General features: G+C 43.0%; 1 protein-coding gene across 5 annotated transcripts in view; it reads left to right on the plus strand.

Moving 5' to 3' along the window:
- The first annotated feature begins 9,125 nt into the window (after positions 1–9,125).
- ADGRD1 (adhesion G protein-coupled receptor D1) overlaps positions 9,126–27,036 on the plus strand; it is a 185,938-nt gene continuing 168,027 nt past the window's right edge. The window contains exons 1-6 of one of the 5 annotated variants that reach the window (XM_058158392.1): positions 9,126–9,857; positions 9,977–10,013; positions 14,784–14,867; positions 17,746–17,841; positions 19,596–19,718; positions 24,416–24,592. In XM_058158392.1, the coding sequence (XP_058014375.1) occupies positions 9,789–9,857; positions 9,977–10,013; positions 14,784–14,867; positions 17,746–17,841; positions 19,596–19,718; positions 24,416–24,592 (586 nt within the window). In that variant the 5' untranslated portion in view covers positions 9,126–9,788. The remainder of the gene's footprint in view (positions 9,858–9,976; positions 10,014–14,783; positions 14,868–17,745; positions 17,842–19,595; positions 19,719–24,415; positions 24,593–27,036) is intronic. The other 4 variants (XM_058158388.1, XM_058158389.1, XM_058158390.1 and 1 more) reach the window with 4 other exon arrangements.

Raw genomic sequence — 27,036 nt, forward strand, 5'->3', positions numbered from 1 at the left:
AGAAAGGCTTTTTTAGCAAAAAGGAAAAAAAACCCCAAAGTTTTAAGAAAGAGCACTGATGCTGATGAAAATACAGCTAGTCCTCGACTTACAAGTCAGTTGCCTAGCAATCAAATTCTAATCACGGAGAGATCGTTTTTCCATAGTTGGTTTAAAGAAAATGTCACAAGTCTATTTAATTTATGTACAGGCAATCCTCAACTTACAACCACAATGGAGCCCAGCATTTATTAGAATTTGCACCAATCCAACCAGCACATAAGTAAACAACTCAGCAGGATTCATGTATAAAAGAAATGTCTTTATTTACAGTAATATAAAGCATGATGCATGTATACCAGGGGTCTCCAACCTTGACAACTTTAAGAATTGTGGACTTCAACTCCCAGAGTTCCTCAGCCAGCTTTGCTGGAGACTCCTGATGTATACAATACCCATGCAGGTCGGGGACCCCTGATGTATACAATACCCATGCAGGTTGGAGACCCCTGATGTATACAATACCCATGCAGCAGACGCCAGAACCAGAACTCAGAAACCAGAAGCACAGAATCTATATAATCACAGAAGCAGTAAAGCAGAGGTCTTCAAATGTGGCAGCTTTAAGACTTGTGGACTTCAGCTCCCAGAGTTGAAGTCCACAAGTCTTAAAGCTGCCAAGTTTGGAGACCCCTGCACTAAAGCAATAAAACAGTTCCCATTGGCTGACTTGTTCTTCTGGTTCATAATTACACTGATAACATTTATGTTGCTAAGTGAGACATTGTTCAGTGAGTTTTGCCCCATTTCTCAACCTTTCTTGCCAAGTTGTTAAGCGAATGGACTTTGCTTTCTCAGAAGATCGCAAAAGGGGATCCCATGGCCTGGGACATTGCAAACGTCATAAATATGAGCCTCTGAATTTTGATCCCATGGCCATGAGGATGCTGCAACCGTCATAAGTGTGAATAACGGTCACAAATCACTTTTCAAGTGCCATTGTAACTTCAAACGGTCACTAACTGGACTGCTATAGTTCGAGGACCATCTGTAAAACCAGAGACCAAGTTAATCGGATTGAATTTAAACAATTTTCAACTGAAACCGATTGTGCACAATTAAGTAAATTTGCCATCTCTGTCCAGAGTCATTGTATACTAGATGGATAGCCAATAACTTTTATAAATCAACCTATTATAAATAAGTTATAAGTGGAATAGAAAGTTGTGAAGTTAGGGGAAAGAGTCTTGGTTTAGGGCAGTGGTAGTCAACCTGGTCCCTACCGCCCACTAGTGGGCGTTCCAGTTTTCATGGTGGGCGGTAGGGGTTTTGTCCAATACTGAAGCACTTTCCTTTTTTTTAATTTAATTGACTTTAAAAAAAAAAATTCATAGCATTATTTAAAAACATTTTCGTTAGGTTTTCATAAAATTCCCTGTGACAATTTAAATTTCTGAAAATATACTATTTGTATCGCCCGCGCATAAGTTTAGTTCACGTTACCTAGGTGAAACTAAATGGCGTTATAGTGCGACCGCAAACAAAAGAGCCTCATCCCAGAATAGCTTGCGCATCTCCCCCCACACCACCCAGCTGTAACAGACAAGCAGAGCTGGTAGCCAGCGCCCCAACCTCAATCTACGATGTGAAGAGGCATGCGCAGATGATGAAACTCGGCGCATTACTGTGGAACCAGTGGGCAGTTAGAAAATTTTACTACCAACAGAGATACAAAAGTGGGTGGTAGATATAAAAAGGTTGATTACCCCTGGTTTAGAGTTTCCCTGTAGAAGAAAAACTCTTTTGACTTGTTTTCTTTAAGCGGGAATTAAAACGTCTCTTTTTGTTTTTTCTCCACCAGAAATCTCATTCTGTGTTGAAACCTTGGCACCTCTTTCTGGGTTTGGCTCGTAAGTTGTGATGCCGAAAAGTCATGCTAACTTTCAGCTGGACTGAAATTTGAAATGTGCTTTGCCTTTTCAGAGTGCTGTTGTGAACTGGACACAGAGGTGTTTTCCAATCATTCTCATTGAGTTTATAGGTTTGTGTTATCACAAAAAAGCCATCGGGTTGCGTTTCACAGGGTTGCCGGTACTATTTGCTGTAATTTTCATGGCTGTGTGAAGCAATTCCCTCCCCACCCCCAAACATAGAATAATACAGTTGGAAGGGACCTTGGAGATCTTCTAAACCAACCCCCTGCTTGACTTTATTTTACCAGTGGTTGGGGGGAAAAAGCAGTGGCTATTAAAAATGTAATCTGTATTGTTAAACAAATTAAACCCAGACAACATGATGTTTATTAAACACTAACAAAATGTAAACAATAATGTTGTTAGTTGTGAAGTCATGTCCAAACCATCGTGACCCCGTGGACAATGTTCCTCCAGGCCTTCCTGTCCTCTACCATCCTCTGGAGTCCATTTAAACTCACGCCGACTGCTTCAGTGACTCCATCCAGCCACCTCGTTCTCTGCCGTCCCGTTCTTCTTTTGCCCTCCATCGTTCCCAGTATTCGGCTCTTCTCCAGGGAGTCCTTCCTCCTCATCAGGTGGCCAAAGTATTTGAGTTTCATCTTCAGGATCTAAACAATAGAAAATCCATTTCAGATAAATGGTTATCTAGTCTCTTCTTGAAAACCTCCAGTGTTGGAGCATCCACAACTTCTGGAGGCAAGCTGTTCCACTGATGAATTGTCCTCACTGTTAGGAAGTTTCTCCTTAATTCCAGGTTGCCTCTCTCCTTGATGAGTTTCCATCCATTGCTTCTTGTCTTACTTCAGGTGCTTTGGAGAATAAACACTGAAATTCTGCTATCATGTCACCCCTAGCCCTTCTTTTCTCTAGACTAGACATATCCAGTTCCTGCAACAGTTCTTCATATGTTTACCAAAGGAAGGGCTGGATCCCAATGGTAGGATACATATCCTAAAAAAAACCTCCAATCTTGGTTTAATTCTCAGTGTTTCCATGTTTCTTCAGAAGGTGATGATGACATAATGTGATCTGGATGAAAAGGCTAATAGGAGTGGTGCGTTCCAGAGGGTCTTAACACAACAACCATTGGTTTGTTTCCTGCGTTTCTTTTCTTAGAAATAAACAGGAAACGCCACTCATCATGACTGTCAATTTCTCTCTAACACCCAACAGGGTGTTGCCAAAGTCTCTAGGAGTTGCTAACTTCCTAGTTGCATAAAACCTGTGAGATCCCGATTGCTCATTTCTGCTCTATGGTTCTTTGGAGGGTGGGAAGTTCAGATTTTCTCGGAATGCAAGAACATCCCTGCTGGATCATCCCAAAAACACTTTTGAAATCTTAGACCAGTGATGGAGAACCTTTTCGGGAGAGCGGCTGTGTGCTCGTCTGGGCTGCAACCCAAAATAGGAGAATATTTCTGTGAAATCTAATATTTTTTTAATTACATCTCCTTCTCTTGGCCTTTCCCCATGTTTCCAATACTGTGCAAATGGAATTCTTGCTGCTGTCAAAACATGCAACATTAACTACAAATTCCCCTTATTATATTTTTCTGGTACTATACCTAACTCATATAAGGGACGCGGTGGCTTAGTGGCTAAGACGCTGAGCTTGTCGATCGAAAGGTCGGCAGTTCAGCGGTTCAAATCCCTAGTGCCATGTAATGGGATGAGCTCCTGTTATTTGTCCCAGCTTCTGCCAACCTAGCAGTTCGAAAGCACGTAAAAAATGCAAGTAGGAAAATAGGGACCATCTTTGGTGGGAAGGGAACAGCGTTCTCTGCACCTTTGACATTTAATCATGCCGGCCACATGACCACGGAGACGTCTTGTGACAGTGCTGGCTCTTCGGCTTTGAAACGGAGATGCGCACCGCCCCCTAGAGTCAGGAATGACTAGCACATATGTGCAAGGGGAACCTTTACCTTTACCTAACTCAGTGGCGAGTTCTATTCACCATGAATCATCACTGCGCTATCCATCAGTTGTCCATCAGCTTCCTGTTTCTGCTTGCTCTTTAGGTTTTTTCTGTCCCGATAATGAAATCAAAATAAACTTCAATTTTGGTTTCTGCTGACCCCCCCCATACTTCCTTAATCTGTACCTACATGGTTCTGCCTGAAGGTGGTGCACTTGAGCAACTAATGAAGCAGGCATAGCTTTGATTATTTGCCACAGCTGACAAAAGGTTCAGATAATAAAAACCAAGCTTTATCTCTACATTATGCACCCAGGAAAACTTCAAGGATGTTGCAGTAATACAAATCAAGAAATTGGGGACCACGCTGCTTTTCAGGTAGTTTGGATTTTGGGATCATTTACAGCAGAAAACCTGCAGATTTAAGTTGTGGGTGCTCCATTGCTGGAGTCACCCAAAGGTGCTTTTTCAGCAGCTTTTTCAACTTGATGTCAGGGTTTTCACTCATCGTGTGCCAGTTTCCTTATGCTAGTAAAGAACTTTGAAAGACAATGGCTTCAGAGTTTTTTTCATGCAGAAGTGCATGAAACTTCTGCATGAAAAAAACTTCATGCAGAAGTTTTTCTGGAACCTTGACATTATCCCAAAACTGAAACTTCCGGATTCTTTTCTCAGTTATACAAACCCCAAGACTTGACTTCCTTGGTTTTGTTTTTTTTAAAACATTTCACTTCTCATCCAAGAAGCTTCTTCCGCTCTGACAGAAGGGAAGGATGTATATGTGGTACCTTGCTCAATAGTAGTACCTGTGAGAGGGATCTTGGAGTCCTAGTGGACAGCCATTTAGATATGAGCCAGCAGTGTGCAGCAGTTGCCAAAAAAGCCAACACAGTTCTGGGCTGCATAAACAGAGGGATAGAATCAAGATCACGTGAAGTGTTAATACCACTTTATAATGCCTTGGTAAGGCCACACTTGGAATACTGCATTCAGTTTTGGTCGCCGCGATGTAAAAAAGATGCTGAGACTCTAGAAAGAGTGCAGAGAAGAGCAACAAAGATGATTAGGGGACTGGAGGCTAAAACATATGAAGAACGGTTGCAGGAACTGGGTATGTCTAGTTTAATAAAAAGAAGGACTAGGGGAGACATGATAGCAGTGTTCCAATATCTCAGGGGTTGCCACAAAGAAGAGGGAGTCGGGCTGTTCTCCAAAGCACCTGAGGGTAGAACAAGAAGCAATGGGTGGAAACTGATCAAGGAAAGAAGCAACTTAGAACTAAGGAGAAATTTCCTGACAGTTAGAACAATTAATAAGTGGAACGACTTGCCTGCAGAAGTTGTGAATGCTCCAACACTGGACATTTTTAAGAAAATGTTGGATAACCATCTGTCTGAGATGATGTAGGGTTTTCCTGCCTGGGCAGGGGATTGGACTAGAAGGCCTCCAAGGTCCCTTCCAACTCTGTTGTTGTTATTATTGTTATTGTTATATTCCTTGCAGGCAGCTGGTCATTTGCATCTTTTTAGAGGGTCGTTGAAGCACTTGTGGTTCATTTGTCTCCTCAGGGTCACCTGAGTAGTGCAAATGGTTCTTGTAGTCTCCATTTTTTCTCTCCCTGGAAATCCTTCCCTACTCCCACACCATTCAAAGGGTGTTCATCCCAAATTGTATAGCTAAAGCTGTATTACTTCTTGAAAACCTCCAGTGGTGGAGCACCCACAACTTTTGGAGGCAAGTCATCCCAATGATTATTTGTTCTCACTGTCAAGAAATTTCTCCTTAGCTCCAGGCTGGATCTCTCTTTTAAATGATCTTCACCTATTATTTCTTGTGCTGCCCTCGGGTGCTTTGTAGAGTAGGTTGAGCCCCTCATCTGTGTCAGAACCCATCAAATATTGGAAGACTGCTATCATGTCACCCCAGTCCTTCATTTTGTTAAACCAACAGAGTTAGAAGAGATATTGGAGGGCACATTATCATATGTGGTGGACTTGTGTAAAAGCAAAAAAAATAAAAAAAATGGGCAAAAATACACAAGTGGTTAGAAAAGATGATACAGGAAAACATGTAGATTTTAAACCTGAACTGTTTTTATTAGGTATAATATCACAAAAATTTGATAAGCAAACTATATATTTAATATTGCACATCTTAATAGCAGCGAGGATTATATTTGCACAATATACAGGAGCTGTGGTGGCACAGTGGTTAAAAGGCGGTACTGCAGATGACTTCTGCTGACTGCCAGCTGCTGCAATTTGGCAGTTCAAATCTCACCAGGCTCCAGGTTGACTCAGCCTTCTGTTCTTCCGAAGTCAGTAAAATGAGGACCCAGATTGTTGGGGGCAAGATGCTGACTCTGTAAACCGCTTAGAGAGGGCTGTAAAGCACTGTGAAGCGGCATATAAGTCTAAGTGTTATTGCTAGTCCTATTTCTCTTCCTTTTCTCCTTCCTTCCTTCCTTCCTTCCTTCCTTCCTTCCTTCCTTCCTTCCTTCCTTCCTTCCTTCACTCTGCCCACTGCCAACAGTTTGATCCTGACCAACTCAAGGTTGAATCAGCCTTCCATCCTTCTGAGGTGTGTAAAATGAGGACCCAGATTGTTGGGGGCAAGAGACTGACTCTGCAAACCACTTAGAGTGGTCTATAAAGCACTATGAAGCAGTATATAAGTCTACAGTAAGTGCTATTGCTATTGCTATATTGAAAAAATGAAGAAACACCACAAGACGAACAGATAATGAGGAAGATACTAGATTGTGCAGAAATGGACAGACTTACCCTGAAGATCAAACAGAAAGAAGACACAGAATATTGTCAAACATGGACTTTAATTTACAAGTGGTTGGGGAAAAAAGCGATGGAGATTAAGAATGTAATCTGTATTGTTAAGCAAATTGAATAACCCAAACAACACAATGTTTATTAAGCACTAACAAAATGTAAACAATAGAAAATCAATAACATCCTTTTTTTAAAAAAAAAGAGAGAGAGAGAGGCATTAGAGGTCTTCTAGTCCAACCCGCTGCAGAAGCAGGAGATCCTAATCCATTCCAGAGAAATGGCTATCCAATCTTTTCTTAAAAACCTCCAGTGATAATTTGTTTGAACTTGTAATGTGAGGTTATTGGTTTATATATGGTTAAATTGTTAATAATTGTATTGTTTGATTTGGGAGAGTCTTGATAAAAATAGAAAGAAATATTTTATTAGGGAATGTATGAAAAATGGTTATAAAATACCTGGTAATTTATAGTGATGGAAATAGGGGAAACAATTAGGATTAAATGTAAATGGTATTGTTTGAATTAATAATTTTAAGGTTTGGCATAAAGTGATGGAAGTATGGGGAAGAATTTGAATTAAAGTTAAATGGTATTGTTTGAATTTATAAAAATTATTTAGGATAAAACTTGATTAAATAAGGTAATGAGAAAAATAGAATAAGAGATGGAGTATTAAGGATTGAAAAATGATATTATTTGTTAACAAGTGTGACAGAATTATAAATTTGGTGGATCATATATAAGACATTATTTTGAAGAATAATAAGGACTAAATTGACTTTAAATCCAATACTGGTAGTTGGACTTTTGTTACTGATATATTGGAAGATGTAGCACTGTTTATATTTGAAGAGTGGACTAATTTTAATGGACTTAATGGATTTGAAGATTGGATTTTAATGGACAAGAAAAAAACCAGAAACTTTAATGTACTCAATGAATATACAAGGAAGATATATACTGGAATGAAAAATAGGATCGACTACATTTAAGCCAAATTTTAGATTGAAGTGTTAAATAGTTTAAGAGTGATTGTAAGAATTGTATTGTACTAATGTATTTGTTTATAAGGGAAAGGGGAGTTAAGGTTTTAAAGGGAGAGGAGAGATTATGGATTATGGTTTATTGGTGTAATTTAGCTTATGATTGATAGATGCAATAATCTGTATTCTGCTCTGGGAAGTCCTGTGGGGGGGGTGGAGGGAAGGGTGGGGTGGAGGGGGAAAGGGAGAGGGAAAACTTTTTTAATAAAAAAAAAACCTGCAGTGATGGAGCATCCACAACTTCTGAAGGCAAGCTGCTCCACTGGTTAATTGTTCTCACTGTCAGGAAATTTCTCCTTAGTTCAAGGTTGGATCTACCTCTGAAGAATTTCCACCCATTGTTTCTTGTCATGGCCTCAAGGACTTTGGAAAAGAAATTGACCCTGTCTTCTCTGTGACAGCCCCTCTCAAGTATTGGAAGACAACGGTGGTATCACCTCCTAGTCCTCCTCTTCATTAGGCAAGACATTCCCAGTTGCCACAATTATTCATTGCTATGTTTTAGTCTCCAGCCCCCAAATCATCTTTGTGGCTCTTCTCTGCATTCTTTCCAGAGTTATTGATAACAGATTAACAGAGTTGGAAGGGACCTTGTAAGTCATCTAGTCCAACCCCCCACCCAAGCAGGAGACCCTACACCATTTCTGACACATGGCAGTCCAGTCTCTTCTTCAAAGGTTCCAGTGATGAAGCTCCCACAATTTCTGAAGGCAACTTGGTTGATTGTTCTCACTGTCAGAAAGTTCCTCCTCATTTCCAGGTTGAATCTCTCCTTTGTCAGTTTCCATCCATTATTCCTTGTCTGGCCTTCAGGTGCTTTGGAAAATAGCCTGACCCCCTCCTCTCGTGGTAGCCCCTCAAATATTGGAAGACTGCTATTATGTCTCCCCTGGTCCTTCTCTTCACTAGACTAGCCATGCCTGGTTCCTGCAACCGTTCATCGTATGTTTTAGCCTCCAGTCCCCTGATCATCCTGGTTGCTCTTCTCTGCATTGTTTCTAGAATCTGAACATCATTTTTATAGTGTGGTGACCAAAACAGGATGCAGGATTCTAGGTGTGGTCTTACTAAGGCTTTATAGAGTGGTATTAGTACCTCCCTTGATCTTGATTGTATCCCTCTGTTAATGCAACTTATTATTATTATCAAGCTATTAAGTCTCAGCATCTCTTTCATATCAAAGAAATGATATTACCTCACCTCTAAGTCATTGATGTATAAAACCTTAAGCTTCCTCTTGGTTCCTTCTCTCTATGTCTATGTCTATGTCTCTGTTTTTGTTTTTTGTTTTACTTCCCTGGCTATCTTCACATCTTCTGAATCTTGTTCTTTCTAACTGACTGGTGCTAGGACCCAGAAGAGGAAGATACTTGTTGGTAATGTGATATAAATAGAATACCCAAATGGGACAAAGTTTGAGGAGAAAGTCTGACATCACTTTGGTTTTGCTCTGCACTCCGTCAGGACGAGGGCTAGAGGTGTGTATCCCTGAGACGGTCAGGTTTTCCCAAGAACAAACAACCTCTCACCACAAAATCCCTCCCTCTCTTTGCCCCAAAGAAGAAATATTTAAAATCTTTACTCTCCAAGGCACCTTCTCCTCTCTTTCTCTCTCTCTTTTTTTTGTGGGTGTGAAAGCAAGCCAAATTCCATTTCCACCCAGTGACATCTGATCAAATGAAGACAAATCTAAAAAGGCAAAGCCGTTGGCGAAAGTTGGAGAAGAGAAGCTTGCATTTGTAATCATCCCAAGTTTATTCACTTCACCCCCCACCCCCTTCATTATTCCTCTTCCTTTTTCTTTTCTTTTCCTGGAATGGATTTATCAGCCACGGAAGGACTCCACATTTTGAAACCTTAAATTTTTAGACCTCAGGGAAAAGTTGGGTTTCGTTTCCTTTCGCCCCCCCCCAACCTCCCACAAACCAGTCGACGGAATGGGCTTGTATGGATGATTAGAAAATACCCTTTGGAAAAAAAAAGAGAAGACGACCAGATGATGATGGAGAACTGGAAGTTTTATTATTAATGATATTATGATTACCGTGACCTGAGATTTCATCCCAGCGTGTTTTCTGGTTTGAATGAGACGAAGGATCATGGCAAATTGGCTGGTGCAACTTTGCTATCTCTTTTTGTGGATTTTATTTCAGGTAATGGTCTCGAAAACTTGTGGTGTTTATTTTTAATTTTTAAAAAATCCTCTCTTCTTTGGAAACCTTTGCTGCGCTGAATCCTATTCACATATCTGTTATGTATTTTTAATATGCAGGTTTACAGGACTCATACTTGGCCACAAAAACATCCCGGTAAGGAATCTTTGCTATCTCGAAACTTTGAAAACCTTTACAATTGCTGCATCCCTTTCCTTTGTCTTCCCCATTTCCCGCAAAAGCATGCTTAGATATATGGTTGAGGTCAGTGGTGGGATTCAAGTAATTTAATAACCGGTTCTCTGCCCTAATGATTTCTTCCAACAACCAGTTTGCCAAACTGCTCAGAAAGTTAACAACCGGTTCTCCCGAAGTGATGCAAACTGGCTGAATCCCATCACTTGAGGTGGGGAACATCAAATGCAGCAAGAAATAGCGTTGAGAAGGTCGCATTGGCTGGGATGTCAACACTTGGTGTTGGGTCTCTTCAAAACAGGGGGGCTTTGTTCTTAGGGCTTGGGAGTCAACAAAGGAGAAATTTGGAAGTTCTTAAGAAGGTCTCCAAAAATAGGGATGTACTGGCAGTGCTAATCTACCAGGAGCTGTGAGTTCAACTCTCTACTCAACCACAGTGTAAGTTAGGCAGCTATGCAAAGATTGGACGATTGGCAGACTAAGCAACCTGAGATAGTCCTAACACAAGAAAAATGAAGGAACTGTTAATGCTAGCAAACATATCCTAGAATTAGTTTTAAAGCAGGAATGGCGAACTGGTAATTTTTCAGGTGTGGCTGAACCGTACCTGGCTTTTCTGTCTCCCATGAGTTCCATCCATCTGGCCAAACAATTTTGGCAATCATCACCATGGAGTTATTTTTAAATTTTCCATTCTGGATCCTCCTGATGCTAAATAGCAAAGTATTAATATATTTTAAAGGCTTTTCTTTTCCAATGCAGCTTTAAACTGACTTGTCTGAAAGTCTGCTTTCTCTTGCTATCTCAGTTTGATTTTTACAATAAATAAAAGGGAATGCGGGTTTATAAAAATGATTCACTTTGCAGCCAGTTCAACCATTAGGTAATGTGAGCTTCTAATTTTGAGATCGGATGATGTTAGAATCCGGTAATACTGAATTTTCTCATGAAAATTACTAGCCTTTTCTCCCTTCCCTAAATTCCCTAAACCAAGAATTACTATTTTTTTTTCATGATAAGCACTTACAAGAAGTTGAAATAGCTTTCAGGGGACTGGAGACTAAAACATATGAAGAACGGTTACAGGAACTGGGTATGTCTAGTTTAATGAAAAGAAGAATTAGGGGTGACATGACAGCAGTCTTCCAATATTTGAGGGGCTGCCACAAAGAAGAGGGAGTCAAGCTATTCTCCAAACCAGCTGAAGGCAGAACAAGAAGTAATGGATGGAAATTAATCAAGGAGAGAAGCAACTTAGAACTAAGGAGAAATTTTCAGTTTCTCAGTGAAAACAGTTAACCAGTGGAACCGCTTGCCTCCAGAAGCTGTGGGTCCTCCATCACTCGAGATTTTTAAGAGATTGGATATCCATTTCTCTGAAATGGTCTAGTGTTTCCTGCTTGAGCAGGGGGTTGGACTAGAAGACCTCCAAGGTCCCTTCCAACTGTTATTCTGTTATTTTACTCTGTTCCCAAGCATATAGCTAGCTTTGTTTTTAAATCTAAATGATGACTAATGATCCCTATTTTAATTGAAAGAGGATCTGTCTAACCACTTCACTTCCTACCTCGTAGGCATTGGTCTCCATAAATCAAGGGAGGGGTCCAAACATCAGAGAGAGAGAGAGAAAATGTGGTTTATAAGAACTGGAGACCTGCATTTTTACAAGATTTCTGAAATGCTTTGGAAGCACACTTTCATTGCACCATCGTTGGTGCTACTTAATTACAGTCTTTCTTTCTTTCTTTTTTTCCCTTTTAATCCATAACTATATTTTTGGCCAGCTTTCTATCCCTGGCCTCACTCCCTTCTGAGTTGCCAGGAAGTGAGCAAGCAATAAAGCCAAAATTTAAGGAGAATCTATTACATATGTGGATCATTTTAAGGGGCAGGCTAAAAATATTCATTTCAGGAAGCCCACTGTTTTTTAAGCAAAGTTGAGAAGCTTGTAGTGAACTGGATGTTGCTGGAGTCAGACTCCAATTAGCCCCAGCCAGGATGCTGAATGTTGGGGGATGATGGGTGCTACCTCCTTCCTCCTTGTTTCCTGTTGTTGTTAGTTGCAAAGTCGTGTCCGACCCATTGCGACCCCATGGACAACGTTCCTCCAGGCCTTCCTGTTCTCTACCATTTAAGCTCATGCCGACTGCTTCAGTGACTCCATCCAGCCACCTCGTTCTCTGTTGGCCCCTTCTTCTTTTGCCCTCAATCTTTCCCAGCATTAGGCTCTTCTCCAGGGAGTCCTTCTTTCTCATTAGGTGGCCAAAGTATTTGAGTTTCCTCTTCAGGATCTGGCCTTCTAAAGAGCAGTCAGGATTGATCTCCTCTAGGACTGACCGGTTGGATCGCTTTGCAGGAGTCTTCTCCAGCACCAGAGTTCAAAGGCCTCAATTCTTTGGTGCTCAGCCTTCCTTATGGTCCAACTTTCACAGCCATACATTGCAACTGGGAAAACCAGAGCCTTGACAATATGCACCTTTTTTTTTTTAAATTTTTTTTTTTAATTTCATATCTTCAAAAATTACTGTACATTAATAATCAATCCATGTATCATTTCCCCTTCCCCCTCCTCCCCTTCCCCCAGACTTCCCAGAGCAAATACCGGGTATTATAACCAACAATCACAAGCTAAAATGGCCTTTAAGCAAATAGTGCCAAAAGTTATTAAAAACTTTGAAATTTCAGCTGAAATGTCTTCAGCTCAGATTCAAAAATTAAAAGAAGAAATCAAAAAGGAAGTAAGAAATTTTTTACAGGAGTTTTTGGAGAGACAATATGCACTTTTTTTGACGTCTCTCCTATAGCAGTGTATTCCGTTATTATAACCACGCAGGTTTCTCATTGAACACCTAAGAGCAAAGATGTATTATTTTCTGCTTCTTTTTACCAGCTCAAGATTTCTATTGCACTTTGTTGGTTTAACACTTGTGTGCTTGAGTGTTTATACGGCATCTTTAGCTTTCACAGCTACTGCTGTATAATCTCTCCTTCTTAGGGTTGGGTTCTTTTTCAGTGCTGAGTAGAAGGACTGTAACTTGGTAGCAGAGCAGAAGGAAGATCTGAAGTTGATCCAATTTTTGCCTGCTGAGGCAAAGTCCCCATGTTCAGTCCTTACCATATTCACACATGCGTCTTTCTCCAGCCTGGTGGTCTCCAAATGTATCGGACCAAGGACCACTTCCACGTTGGCTGGAAAATCAGAGACTTTGCCTACAATACAATGCTCAGGGAAGTTTCACTTAGGGTGAGCCAGATCAGTGTCTAGCATTAGGTGTCAGAACCAGCATCTTCGGCTTGGCGCCTTGCTGGCATTCTGCCATCAAAGCAATGGGGAAAGGAGAGGGAAACTGGGGGACACATGGGCAATAAATCTGTTTGCTTCAGAGGTAGGAATTAGAGAGGGGGAGGGAATAGCTGAAGAAGAACAGAGCGGTGTGGAATCTGGTTTGTGCCAGGCTTCTTCAAGGCCATTTGCCCTGAGTGTGGAATTTCAGCAGCCTAAATACCTCAGCGTTTCCCAAAACACCTCAGCGACGTTGCATTGGCTAAAGATGGACTGGTCATGGCAGGAGAACTTAGATATTACTATCATGTCACTCTTAGTCCTTCTTTTCATTATAGCAATAGCACTTAGACTTATATACTACTTTACAGTGCTTTACAGCCCTCTCTAAGCAGTTTTACAGAGTCAGCCTCTTGCCCCCAACAATTTGGGTCCTCATTTTACCCACCTCAGAACAATGGAAGGCTGAGTCAACCTTGAGCCGGTCAGGATCGAATTGAAGACAGTGGGCAGAGTTAGCCTGCATTCTAACCGCTGCGCTACACAGTATGTTTCTTCCTTGAAGCTTTTGGTGACCTGTTGGAGCTTTGTGTATTGTTTATGCATGTTTGGCATGCAGCGCACAGTTTTTGTTTTTGTTTTTGATTTGTTTTGCATACATTTTGAATAATGCTGGTTGCTTGTTTTTAATTGCTTGTGTATTGCCCCGGAAGGAAGGAAGGAAGGAAGGAAGGAAGGAAGGAAGGAAGGAAGGAAGGAAGGAAGGAAGGAAGGAAGGGCAATAGCAATGGCACTTATCTACCGCTTCACAGTGCTTTTACAGCCCTCTCTAACCGATTTACAGAATCAGCCTATTGCCCCCAACCATCTGGGTCCTCATTTTACTGACCTCGGAAGGATGGACGGCTGAGTCAACCTTGAGCTGGTGATATTTGAACTGCCGAACTGCTAGCAACAGGCAGTCAGCAGAAGTAGCCTGCAGTACTGCACTCTAACCACTGTGCCACCACAGCTCATACTAGATATATCCAATTCCTGCAACCATTCTTCATATGTTTCAGCTTCCAGGCCCCTAATCATCTTTGTTGCTCTTTCTGAACTCTTTCCAGAGTCTCCAACCTTAATTGTCACCTCCCTTCCTAGAACGGTTCTTTGAAAAGCCAAAGACCTTCAGTAATTTGCTGGGTGGGATAGGAGATGCTTAGAATTTTCTCAAAAAATAGTCTACCTCAACTGATCTTATCAGAGTTAAAAACAGAGGAAGAGAGGATACTTTCTCCCATCTTCAGGTCCGTGTCCCGAGGATTTTTCAATTTAAAATTTAACCCAAGAGAAGCAAAAATGAAGTGAAAAGCAGAGGGGAAAGGAAAATAAATATGAGAAATAACTGGCAATTGTTTGAGTTCCCACAAAGTGGATGACTTCGGTCCTGCTTACTTTCTTGATAGGTTTCCGTGTTCTCGCTCAAGCATCGCATTATTGGCCTCTGGACACCGTAGAAGGAATCCATGAATTAAAGGACACAGACGGAGGTAGACTGAAGAAGGATGGTCTCCAAGGATAATATATAATACTGACAGAAAAGAATATTTGTAGCTCAATGTTGAACTTTGGGGTCCTTGGTCCTCTCTGAGCTTGGTTGTTTCAGGCAGATATTTCATGACCCAACTAAGAAACAAGAAAACCACCAAGTTCAGAGAGCACCAAGATCACATCCTCCTCCTCCTCCTCCTCTTCCTCCTCCTCCTTCTCCTCTCCACAATCCCCACTCCCTTCAAGCACTGGTGTTATTGCCAAGTAGCTGGGTAATGAAACTGCAAGAAAACAACTAAGCTCAGAGAACACCAAGGACTTCACAAATTATGATTTTTGTGAAAGTCAAAAACATCAGACAGTGCAAGATCTCTGCTGTAGGAATACCATTTTGCCCTGAAGAAATGGGATTCAACCACCTTTCCTTACCCCCTTTTCCATATGTCAAAACTATCTCTCAGGCAAAAATTTTTTTGCTTCATGATAGAAAATGCTGGTGGAGTTGGCTGGTGGAGAGGGAAGAACAGCAAGGACCATTTAGTTTCAAATATATGTGTTATATCAACCTATATGTTGTATTCCATGTAACTATTTTCCCGTAGATGTATCTTTAGGTCAGATGGTTCCAAGACAGTTGTGGTCTTCCATGCAAACCACTTGAGTTATTTCTGAGCGCTCTTGAGATTGGACTGCCTGCTATGTTTTGGCAATAAAATTGACCCTAGAGATGAAGAAGATTTGGTCCATTGTTACCAGAGATTACCCATCCCTGGTGGTGATATTGCACTCCAAATTGTGCATCTCTACAGCTTTGGGCAAGATCATCCATTGGTATTTCTTCCCGTCCTTGTCATGTCTTTCCATCAAGCATTCATGCTGTTCGCTATGCCTTTGTCATTCATTGATCCTTGAACCATTGTTAATTTTGCCTACCATGTTTATTCATTGTGTGTGTTTGTGTTTGGCACTTTCATAAAGCCAGTTCCAGTTTTCTCTCTCTCTCAATGGCCTGCCTTTTTGCAGAGATTGGTATTTTCAACTTGGCTTCCAGACAAAATCCCCGTACGATACTCATGTTGTCCTTTTGCTGCAACAAAAGATTTGCCGAACAGAATATCCAGTATAATTTTTTTGTTAGCATAAACTGTAAAAGGCTTTAACAGTGATTGATCATGGAACATAAATGGAAGATTCTCAATCCATTAGCAACAATTCCTTCTATTTCAGATGGTTTAAGTGATGGGTACTGATTGTTATGTGACCATAGTGTTTATTTTTCCATTTGCAAACAGTTCACACATGCATACTAAACCTGGTTTTAATTTATCAAGGTCCAGAGCAGGGGTGAAATGCTACCAGTTCGCACCGATTCGGGCGAACTGGTAGTAAAAAAAACCCTACCGGTTCGGGCAAAGCATGTGTTTGATGTATATTGTGCATGCGCGTGCAATGTGCTTTTGGTGTGTACTGCACATGCACATGTGCAGTGTGCTTTTGGCATGCATAGGGCATGCATGCACACAGCACACATTTGGTGTGCACCGCGAATGCACGGGCAGGAAATTAGTGGTGATCCGTGGAGGATTTCACCACTAGTCCAGAGGATCTTCTTTCCAAGTAAATCTTTAGCTTCATAATATTATTTTTGTAAGACAGATATTTCAGGAAGTGTCTGCTCTGTAATATTACTCCCGAAGATTGGGAGGGGTTTGAAGAAAGCTTAAGAAGTTTTAGGACGAATTGAATTCTCAGTGGGTTCTAGATAAGTATTGTCTACATTGGAGACGAAGAATGGATGGTACTCAGTATGTTGTTGAACAGCAACTTCTAGAATGTTGGCTCCAACAACCACCAGAAAGTCTAATGGATCCCAAATTCTGGTTTCCAGGTGTTTCCCAGCTCTTGCTGGAGTGATATGGTGTCATACGTTGGACTTTAATGTCCAAAAGATATTCAATTGTTAACTTAAAGTCCTTCCACCAAAAATGGGCTTAGATGATATGAACATGAGTGATCTTGAAAACCCCAACATCTTTGCTTGGTAGAATCAAGTCTTTAGGACAGGGGTCTCCAACCTTGGTCCCTTTAAGACTTGTGGACTTCAACTCTCAGAGTCCCTCAGCCAGCAAAGCTGGCTGAGGAACTCTGGGAGTTGAGGTCCACAAGTCTTAAAGGGACCAAGGTTGGAGACCCCTGCTTTAGGAGTTGGAGAATAATCATTCTTCCCCACCCATGAGGAGCTGGTTAAACCAGAAGGATTCAGTTATCTTAAGTCTCAGTTAAGATATTAAGTTATCTTAATATCTCAGGGGTTGTCACAAAGAAGAGGGAGTCGGGCTGTCCTCCAAAGCACCTGAGGGTAGAACAAGAAGCAATGGGTGGAAACTGAACAAGGAAAGAAGCAACTTAGAACTAAGGAGAAATTTCCTGACAGTTAGAACAATTAGTAAGTGGAACAACTTGCCTGCAGAAGTAGTAAATGCTCCAAAACTGGAAATTTTTAAGAAAATGTTGGATAGCCATCTGTCTGAGATGGTGTAGGGTTTCCTGCCTGGGCAGGGGGTTGGATTAGAAGGCCTCCAAGGTCCCTTCCAACTCTTGTTGTTATTATTAAGTCTATGTTCTCCTTGTCTATGTGTGAGATTCTATTTTTTTTTTAAAAGAGCCATTGTTTCTTCAGATAGGACAATCTAATTTTCCATTTTAGCTAGCTCCTTTCTAGCAATAACCCAGGAAGGTAGGACTTTTGACATGTTGCACTGAAGTTGATTGAGAGACATGATCTGGTTGATTGACTCATATCCACCCTGCATATAATTCATGGTGTTGCTTTTCCATTCCATTTTTTTTGTTTGTTTTCTTTCTTCTCTCATGCAGCGCTAAGATCCCACAGCTTCACTGTGCTTCATTACCATAATTCTACTTTTGTTTATACCAATGATTCTGCCTACTCTAACTTCTCCGCGACCGTAGGTGAGAATTCTAGACAATCCTTTTCTATTTCTCAAGTTTGGCCATTCGGTTTAACATATGACTTTTGGCATTCTCCATGTCACTGTGAAGGGACACTGTGAAAAGGGACGCGGTGGCTTAGTGGGTAAAACGCTGAGCTTGTCGATTGAAAGGTCGGCAGTTCAGCGGTTCGAATCCCTAGCGCCGTGTAATGGGGTGAGTTCCCGTGACTTGTCTCAGCTTCTGCCAACCTAGCAGTTCGAAAGCATGTAAAAAATGCAAGTAGAAAAAATAGGGACCACCTTTGGTGGGAAGGTAACAGCGTTCTGTGCGCCTTTGGCATTGAGTCATGCCGGCCACATGACCACAGAGACATCTTCTCACAGCACTGGCTCTTCGGCTTTGAAACGGAGATGAGCACCGCCCCCTAGAGTTGGGAATGACTAGCACATATGTGCGAGGGGAACCTTTACCTTTACATTACTGCCCCCTCAATTTGGGAATGGCTCCTCATGAATGGCTAGAAGAAGAAGGATGATTCCTGGTGTCTCTGGAGATTCTTAGTCATCTAGGTCATAGTTGTCCCAAAGGTGCTTTTTTTGTTTTGTTTTTTCAAACGGCAACTGGACTGCTTTTTCCTTGAGGAAAAAGAAGTTTTGATTCTCATCCAAGAAGCTTCATCAGTTCTTCTTCACTTTCAGTCAGAACTGGAGGAGCTTCTTGGATGAAAAGTGAAAGGTCTTCTTCTTCTTCAATTCAGAATAGAGCCGGAAGAGACCTTGGAGGTCTTCTAGTCAAGCAGAAGACCCATACCCTCCTCCTCCTCCTCCTCCTCCTCCTCCTCCTCCTCCTCCTCCTCCCTTCCTCTCCTCCTCTTCCTCTTCTTCTTCTCCTCCTCCTCTCTTTCTCCTCCTCCTCTTCTTCTCCTCCTCCTCTCTCTTCTCCTCCTCCTCCTCCTCCTCCTCCTCTCTTTCTCCTCCTCCTCCTCCCTTCCTCTCCTCCTCCTCCTCTTCTTCTCCTCCTCCTCCTCTCTTTCTCCTCCTCCTCCTCTCTTCCTCTCCTTCTCCTCCTCCTCCTCTTCTTCTTCTCCTCTTCCTCTCTTTCTCCTCCTCCTCTCTTCCTCCTCCTCCTCTTCTTCCTCCTCCTCCTCTCCTCCTCCTCCTCCTCCTCTTCTTCCTCCTCCTCCTTCTCCTCTTCTCCTCCTCTCTCTTCTCCTCCTCCTCTCCTCCTCCTCCTCCTCCTCTTCTCCTCCTCCTCCTCCTCCTCTCCTCTCCTCCTCCTCTTCTTCTTCTCCTCCTCCTCTCTCTCCTCCTCCTCCTCTTCTTCTCCTCCTCCTCCTCTTCTCCTCCTCCTCTCCTCTTCTTCTCCTCCTCCTCCTCCTCTTCTCCTCCTCCTCCTCTCTTTCTCCTCCTCCTCTCCTCCTCCTCCTTCTCTCTTTCTCCTCCTCCTCCCTTCCTCTCCTCCTCCTCCTCTTCTTCTTCTCCTCCTCCTCTCTTTCTCCTCCTCCTCCTCCTCTTCTCCTCCTCCTCTTCTTTTTCTCCTCCTCCTCTCTTTCTCCTCCCCCTCTTCCTCTCCTCCTCCTCCTTTTTCTTCTTGGAAAAAAACAGACTAGTTGCCTTTTGAAAAAAGCATCTTTGACAGGATTCCTGGTGTTGGGTGGGAAAAAAAATATCAGCAAAATTGTTCTGGTCATCCTTCTAAGTGTTGAGGCCAACCCAAAAAATCTTAAAAGCTCCATCTTGTAATGTTTTTTCCTCCCTTTTTTTCTTCCTTAGATATCGTAGAAGGAATTGTAAACAAAGGTGTTTATATCCCAAACATCAAGGGAGCAACCTTTCTCCTTTTCGGAAATAATCAAAACTCTTGCATTATTAACCAAGAATTCTGTGAGCCTGAAGGTTAGTAGGAGATTATCCCCATCGCCGTGGTTTTCGATATATGTTCCTATTTTATTTCATTAGTTTTATCTTAGCAACGCGACTGGAAGGGGAAGGCGGGAGAAACACATTTCTCTGAGCCACATTTTAAGGGAATCATAAAATCTCTTCCAGGCATTAGCGGTTATGCAAATGGTTCGTAAGGGTTTACATCCAAATTATTTGCTTAGGAAATGGCAAAGCAGCCTGCTGAATAAATTATGCATATTTGTTTACGACTGTAACTAACCACGGGCTTAAAATAATGGCCCTAGGATTGGGAATTCCCCAGATAGAGTCCATCCAGAGTTTACAGCTAATGGTTTGGTTTAGCGGTTTCCTCTGTGGATTGTAATCTCTTCCCCTTGGATCTGTCTTAATATATCATCAAGGCATTTCCCCTTAGGACTATCTTATCTTGTTTATGGGCCAAGTTATAAACTTTGCTGGATAAGAACAAGGGCTGGCTCTGAGCATGGAATATCTCTCTAAGGATCTGCATCTACTTGCTTCTATCAAGATCCAGGCTAACATCCAGTGAATTTACTTTTAAAGTTAAAGCAGCCTTGTTAATCCACGGTGATCTCCCCTGAGATGATGAGGGAGTAAATTTCTCTCCAATTAAAACCTTATAATAGAATTTAGCACTTAGGCATATATACCGCTTCACACTGCTTTACAGCCCTCTCTAATGGTTTACAGAGTTGGCATATTGCCCCCAACAATTTGGGTCCACATTTTACTGACTTAGGAAGGATGGAAGGCTGAGTCAACCTTGAGCTGGTCAGAAGCGAACTGCTGGCAGTTGGCAGAATTAGCCTGCAATACTGCATTCTAACCACTGTGCACCAAGGAATGGAGGGAGGGAGGGAGGGAGGGAGGGAGGAAGGAAGAAAAGGAAGAACAATAGCAATAGCACTTAGACAGATACCGCTTCACAGTGTTTTACGGCCCTCTCTAAGCGGTTTACAGGGTCAGCCTCTTGCCCCCAACAATCTGGGTCCTCATTTTACCCACCTCGGAAGGGTGGAAAGCTGAGTCAATCTTGAACCGATGAGGATTGAACTCCTAGCAGTCGGCAGAATTAACCTGCAATACTATATTCTAACACTGTGCACCATAGAAGGAGGCAAGGGAAGGGAAGGGAAGGGAGGGAGGGAGGAAGGAAGGAAGGAAGGAAGGAAGGAAGGAAGGAAGGAAGGAAGGAAGGAAGGTAGTAAAGAAAGAACAATAGCAGCAGCACTTAGACTTATAGATCACTTCACAGTGTTTTACGGCCCTCTCTAAGCAGTTTACAGAGTCAACCTCTTGCCCCCAACAATCTGGGTCCTCATTTTACCCACCTCAGAAGAATGGAAAGCTGAGTCAACCTTGAACCGATGAGGATTGAACTCCTAGCAGTCGGCAGAATTAACCTGCAATACTACATTCTAACACTGTGCGCCATAGAAGGAGGAAGGGAGGAAGGAAGGAAGGAAGGAAGGAAGGAAGGAAGGAAGGAAGGAAGGAAGGAAGGAAGGAAGGAAGGAAGTAAAGAAAGAACAATAGCAGCAGCACTTAGACTTATATACTGCTTCACAATGCTTTACAGCCCTCTCTAAGCGGTTTACAGAGTCAGCCCATTGCCCCCAACAATCTGGGTCTCTCCTCATTTTACCCACCTCGGAAGGACGGAAGGCTGAGTCAACCTTGAGCCCCTAAGTATCGGACCTCTTGCAGTCAGCAAAATTTGCCTGCAATGCTGCCTTCTAACCACTGCAGCAACGCTAATGGTCTTGGAATCGATATCCAGAAATACGATGGGTGGCGATAATAATCCCTGAGTGCTAACCCTCCTTCTAGAGATCTACGGAGATTCTCAGTCATCCAGGTCATGGTCATCCCAAAGGTGCTTTTTCTTTTCCTTTCCAGAAGGCAACTGAACTTTCTGGTTTTTCTTTTGAAGACGTTTCGCTTCTCATCCAAGAAGCTTCTTCAGCTCTGACTGGATGGTGGGGGAATGGAAGGATTGATACTCCTTGCAGACAGCTGGTCATTTGCATCCTTTCAGAGCAGGGGTCTCCAACCTTGGCAACTTTAAGCCTGGAGGACTTCAACTCCCAGAATGCCCCAGTTAGCTTTGCATTCTGGGAGTTGAAGTCCTCCAGGCTTAAAGTTGCCAAGGTTGGAGACCCCTGTTTTCGAGGGTCCCTGAGGCCACTTGGAGATTTATCTGTGTCCTCAGGGTCACCTGAGTGGTGCTCCTGGTTCCTGCAGTCTGCAATTTTTCCTCTGGAAATCCATCCCTATTCCCACACCATTCGAAGGAGGTTCATCCCAAATTGTATAGCTAAACGTCTGTAGAGATTCTCAGCCATCCTGGATGACCAGGTCATGGACGACCATGGACCAAAGAACCTTCGGGACAACCATGACCTGAATGACCGAGAATATAAATCCTTCCATTCCCCACTATCCGGTCAAAGCTGAAAGAAGCTTCTTGGATGAGAAGCAAAACGTCTTCAAAGAAAAACCAGAAAGTCCACTTGCCTCTTCAAAAAGTAACTCATGACCACTTTTCAGACTGACAACCTTTGCGGCATCCCCATGGTCACATGATCAAAATTCGGACGCTTGGCCACTGACTCATATTTATGACGGTTGCAGTGTCCTGGGGTCATGGAATCTCTTCCGATAAGCAAAGTCAGTAGGGAAACCAGATTCATTGAATGCCCATTGAACAGACAACTGCTGCCAATTGTGTTTTTTAGCCTCCTGGTCTGGTCCTGATCGGGATAATTTAAGGTGGCTTTTTTCTCTTAGTATGAACATAGCATAGAGTTGTTTTTCTTTAAAAAAATCCCTGTGGAGTTTATGTTGGCCAGTTTATATACTGTATGCTTGAACAGCAATTATTGGAAATAAAGTTGATAGCCATGTTCTTCTCCCTGTCCTCCTCCTCCTCCTCCTCCTCCTCCTCCTCCTCCTCCTCCTCCTCCTCCTCCTCCTCCTCCTCCTCCTCCTCCTCCTCCTCTTCTTCTCCTCCTCCTCCTCCTCCTTCTCCTCCTCCTCCTTTTTCTCCTCCTCCTTTATCTCCATCCCCATCTCCATCATATCCTCCTCCACTTGGTCTTCCTCTTCCCCCTTCCCCACAGTCTTCCTCCTCTTCCTCCTCCTCCTCCTCCTCCTCCTCCTCCTCCTCCTCCTCCTCCTCCTCCTTCCTCCTCCTCTTCTTCTTCCTCCTCCTCTTCCTCTTCCTCCTTCTCCTCTCCTTCTCCTCCTTTTCTCCTCCTCCTTTATCTCCATCCCCATCTCCATCATATCCTCCTCCACTTGGTCTTCCTCTTCCCCTTCCCCACAGTCTTCCTCCTCCTCCTCCTCCTCCTCCTCCTCCTCCTCCTCCTCCTCCTCCTCCTCCTCCTCCTCCTCCTTCCTCCTCCTCCTCCTCTTCTTCTCTCCTCCTCCTCCTTCTCCTCCTCCTCCTTTTCTCCTCCTCCTTTATCTCCATCCCCATCTCCATCATATCCTCCTCCACTTGGTCTTCCTCTTCCACCTTCCCCACAGTCTTCCTCCTCCTCCTCCTCCCCCTCCCCCTCCTCCTCCTCCTCCTCCTCCTCCTCCTCCTCCTCCTCCTCTCTTCTTCTTCTCCTCCTCCTCTTCCTCTTCCTCCTTCTCCTTCTCCTTCTCCTCCTTTCTCCTCCTCCTTTATCTCCATCCCCATCTCCATCATATCCTCCTCCACTTGGTCTTCCTCTTCCCCTTCCCCACAGTCTTCCTCCTCCTCCTCCTCCTCCTCCTCCTCCTCCTCCTCCTCCTCCTCCTCCTCCTCCTCCTCCTCCCCCTCTTCTTCTTCTTCTCCTCCTCCTCCTCTCCTCCTCCTCCTTCTCCTCCTCCTCCTTTATCTCCATCCCCATCTCCATCATATCCTCCTCCACTTGGTCTTCCTCTTCCACCTTCCCCACAGTCTTCCTCCTCCTCCTCCTGCTCCTCCTCCTCATCCTCCTCCTCCTCCTTCCTCCTCCTCCTCTTCTTCTTCTCCTCCTCCTCCTCTTCCTCTTCCTCCTTCTCCTTCTCCTCCTTTTTCTCCTCCTCCTTTATCTCCATCCCCCTCTCCCTCATATCCTCCCCCCCTTGGTCTTCCTCTTCCCCCTTCCCCCCAGTCTTCCTCCTCCTCCTCCTCCTCCTCCTCCTCCTCCTCCTCCTGCTCCTCCTCCTCCTTCCTCCTCCTCCTCTTCTTCTCCTCCTCCTCCTCCTCTTCCTCTTCCTCCTTCTCCTTCTCCTCCTTTTTCTCCTCCTCCTTTATCTCCATCCCCATCTCCATCATATCCTCCTCCACTTGGTCTTCCTCTTCCCCCTTCCCCACAGTCTTCCTCCTCCTCCTCCTTTTGTCATCTGATCCCCTTTTATGACCTTCTGACAAGCAAAGTCAATAGGGAAGCCATAGTCACTTACACAACCGGATTACTAACTTATCAGCTGCAGCGATTCACTTAACAACGGTGGCAAGAAAGGTCGTTAAAATGGGGCCAAGCTCCCCTTAACGAATGTCTCACTTAGCAAGAGAAATGTTGAGCTCAGTTGTGGCTGTAAGTCAAGGACTGCCTGTATGTATTTCTCTCAAGTTGTATGATTATATATTTTTCTCCAGGTCTAAAAGGTGCATCTGACAATCCTTGTTCTGTGTCTTTTGCTTCTGTTAGGTTTAACTTTTTCCTTTTTCTGGAAGACTCAGGGGTATCGGCTGAAGCCTGTCCCGGTATACCGGGATCAGGTGCTTTCTAATAGATTTAAAGTCTTCTTTGGCGAACACAAAGGCTCCGTGGAAATTTTCAATCATCAGACGTCCAAGAAGTGGACAGCAAGTTTCATTTCGCCAGGTATTTTTCCTCCTAAGATGCACTCATTCATTGAAAGAATAGAATGGAACAGAATAGAATAGAATAGAATAGAACAGAACAGAACAGAACAGAACAGAACAGAACAGAATAGAATAGAATAATATAAAATAGAAGAGAAGAGAAGAGAATATGAATATTTGAATATGAATATTTTAATTTGTATACCGCCCTTCTCCCGAAGGACTCAGGGCGGTGAACAGGCAGATAAAATACAGATACACACAATAGTTAAAAACATCCCTTAAAAAACTAATTTAAATTTGCCCAAATGTTAAAATAACATACTCCCGCATAAAATTATAAAACTTTCAAAACCCATAAATTCAATTAAAATTTAGAGATAAAAATCAGGCTAGTCCAGCCATACGAAATAAATAAGTTTTAAGTTCGCGGCGAAAGGTCCTAAGGTCAGGTAATTGTCGAAGTCCGAGGGGAAGTTCGTTCCACAGGGTCGGAGCCCCCACAGAGAAGGCCCTGCCCCTGGGGGCCGCCAGTCGACACTGTTTGGCTGACGGCACCCTGAGGAGTCCCTCTCTGTGGGAACGTACCGGACGATGGGAGATAGAGGCCGGCAGTAGACGGTCCCGTAGATAGCCCGGTCCTAAGCCATGGAGCGCTTTAAAGGTGGTAACCAATACCAGAGAAGAGAAGAGAAGAGAAGAGAAGAGAAGAGAAGAGAAGAGAAGAGAAGAGAAGAGAAGAGAATGGAATACAGTGGAGTGGAGTGGAGTGGAAAGAATGGAATGGAATAGAATAGAATAGAATAGAATAGAATAGAATAGAATAGAATAGAATAGAATAGAATAGGGAACATAATGGAACAGAACGGAACAGAACGGTAATGGAATTAGATTAGAATTAGAATTACCTGTAGAACAGAACAAAATAGAATAGAATATCAGAGTTGGAAGGCACCTTGGAGGTCTTGTAGTCCAACCCTCTCTCAAGTAGGGAACCCTATACCATTTCAAATAAATGGTTGTCCAATCTCTTCTTTAAAAACTCCACTGAGGGAGCACTCACAATTTCTGGAGGCAAATTGTTCTACTGGTTAATTGTTCTCACTGTCAGGAAATTTCTCCTTAATTCCAGGTTGCTTCTCTCCTTGATTAGTTTCCACCTATTGCTTCTTGTCCTGCCTTCAGGTTCTTTGGAAAATAGCTTGACCCCCTCTTCTTTGTGGCAACCCCTGAGATATTGGAACACTGCTATCATGTTCTTATTTTCATTAAACTAGACATGCTCAATTCCAGCAACCGTTCCTTATATGTTTTTGTCCCCAGTCCCCTAATCATCTTTGCTTATTAATAGCTTAATTAATAAGTACTAATTAGTAGCAATTAATTACTTAATTAATTGATACGGCAGTGTTTCTGCAGTGGACTTCAACTCCCAAATCCCTCAGCCAAGCATTCTGGTTAGGGAATTCTGGGAATTGAAGTCCACACATCTTAAAGTTGCCGAGGCTGGGTAACCCTGAGCTATGATATTTGATCAAAAGCCAATGTATTTATAGGCCAGAAAGTCTTTAAATAGCAATAGTACTTAGATTTATATACCACTCCATAGTGCTTTACAGCCCTCTCTAAGCGGTTTACAGAATCAACATATTGCCCCCAACAGTCTGGGTCCTTACTTTACCGACCTTGGAAATGACCCTTGAGCCGGTCAGGATCGAACTCTTAGCAGTGGGCAGAGTCAGCCAGCAATATTGCAGTCTAATTACTGTGCCACCACAGCTCCGGAGCAGAAAAAATAACACAAGAGCTGCAAAATTAAATAGCTTAATTGAAAGTGGGTAGAAATAAATGCACTGACTCCTTTGGAAAACTGCCGCATTCATAATCATTTATACGTAATTATCGTTATATATCAATGGAGAACTGAGCAGTCTGATTCAGGTGGCATTAGCAATATTCTTAAAAACAACAAAAAGTAATTGAGCTGTCAAAATTACTCAGGTCACCAAACACTTTAACTATGGAAGACAAGAAACCCACTGTTGGTTTCTGCTACTTATTGTGAGGTTACATTAAGGGGATCTTGCAAGTCTAAAAGGATCTCTCTCCCCCTTCTCCTTACACAGCCCAAGAAACTAGGGTGGGTCCTGCCTGGGACATTTCCCATGCCCTTATTTCTTCTGCAGATTCAGCTGCTTCTGGTCTAGACCCCTGATGCCGAACCTATGGCACGCATGCCCAAAGTGGCACGCGAAGCCATGTCCCCTGGCACGCCTGGCCTTGCCTGCTTGTCTTCTGGGTTTCTGGCATGCATGTGCACATGACGATCAGCTGTACTTTGCACGTGCGGCATACATGCCAGAACCCAGAAGCTGAGCTTTTCCAGAGTGTGATCCCTTCGCGCGTGCAGCAGTGCTGAAAACCGGCCTGCCCATGCATGCAGGCCAGCTGAAGTTCGGCTTT

This window comes from Ahaetulla prasina, chromosome 15 (genome assembly GCF_028640845.1).
Source record: "Ahaetulla prasina isolate Xishuangbanna chromosome 15, ASM2864084v1, whole genome shotgun sequence".
NCBI lineage: Eukaryota > Metazoa > Chordata > Lepidosauria > Squamata > Colubridae > Ahaetulla > Ahaetulla prasina.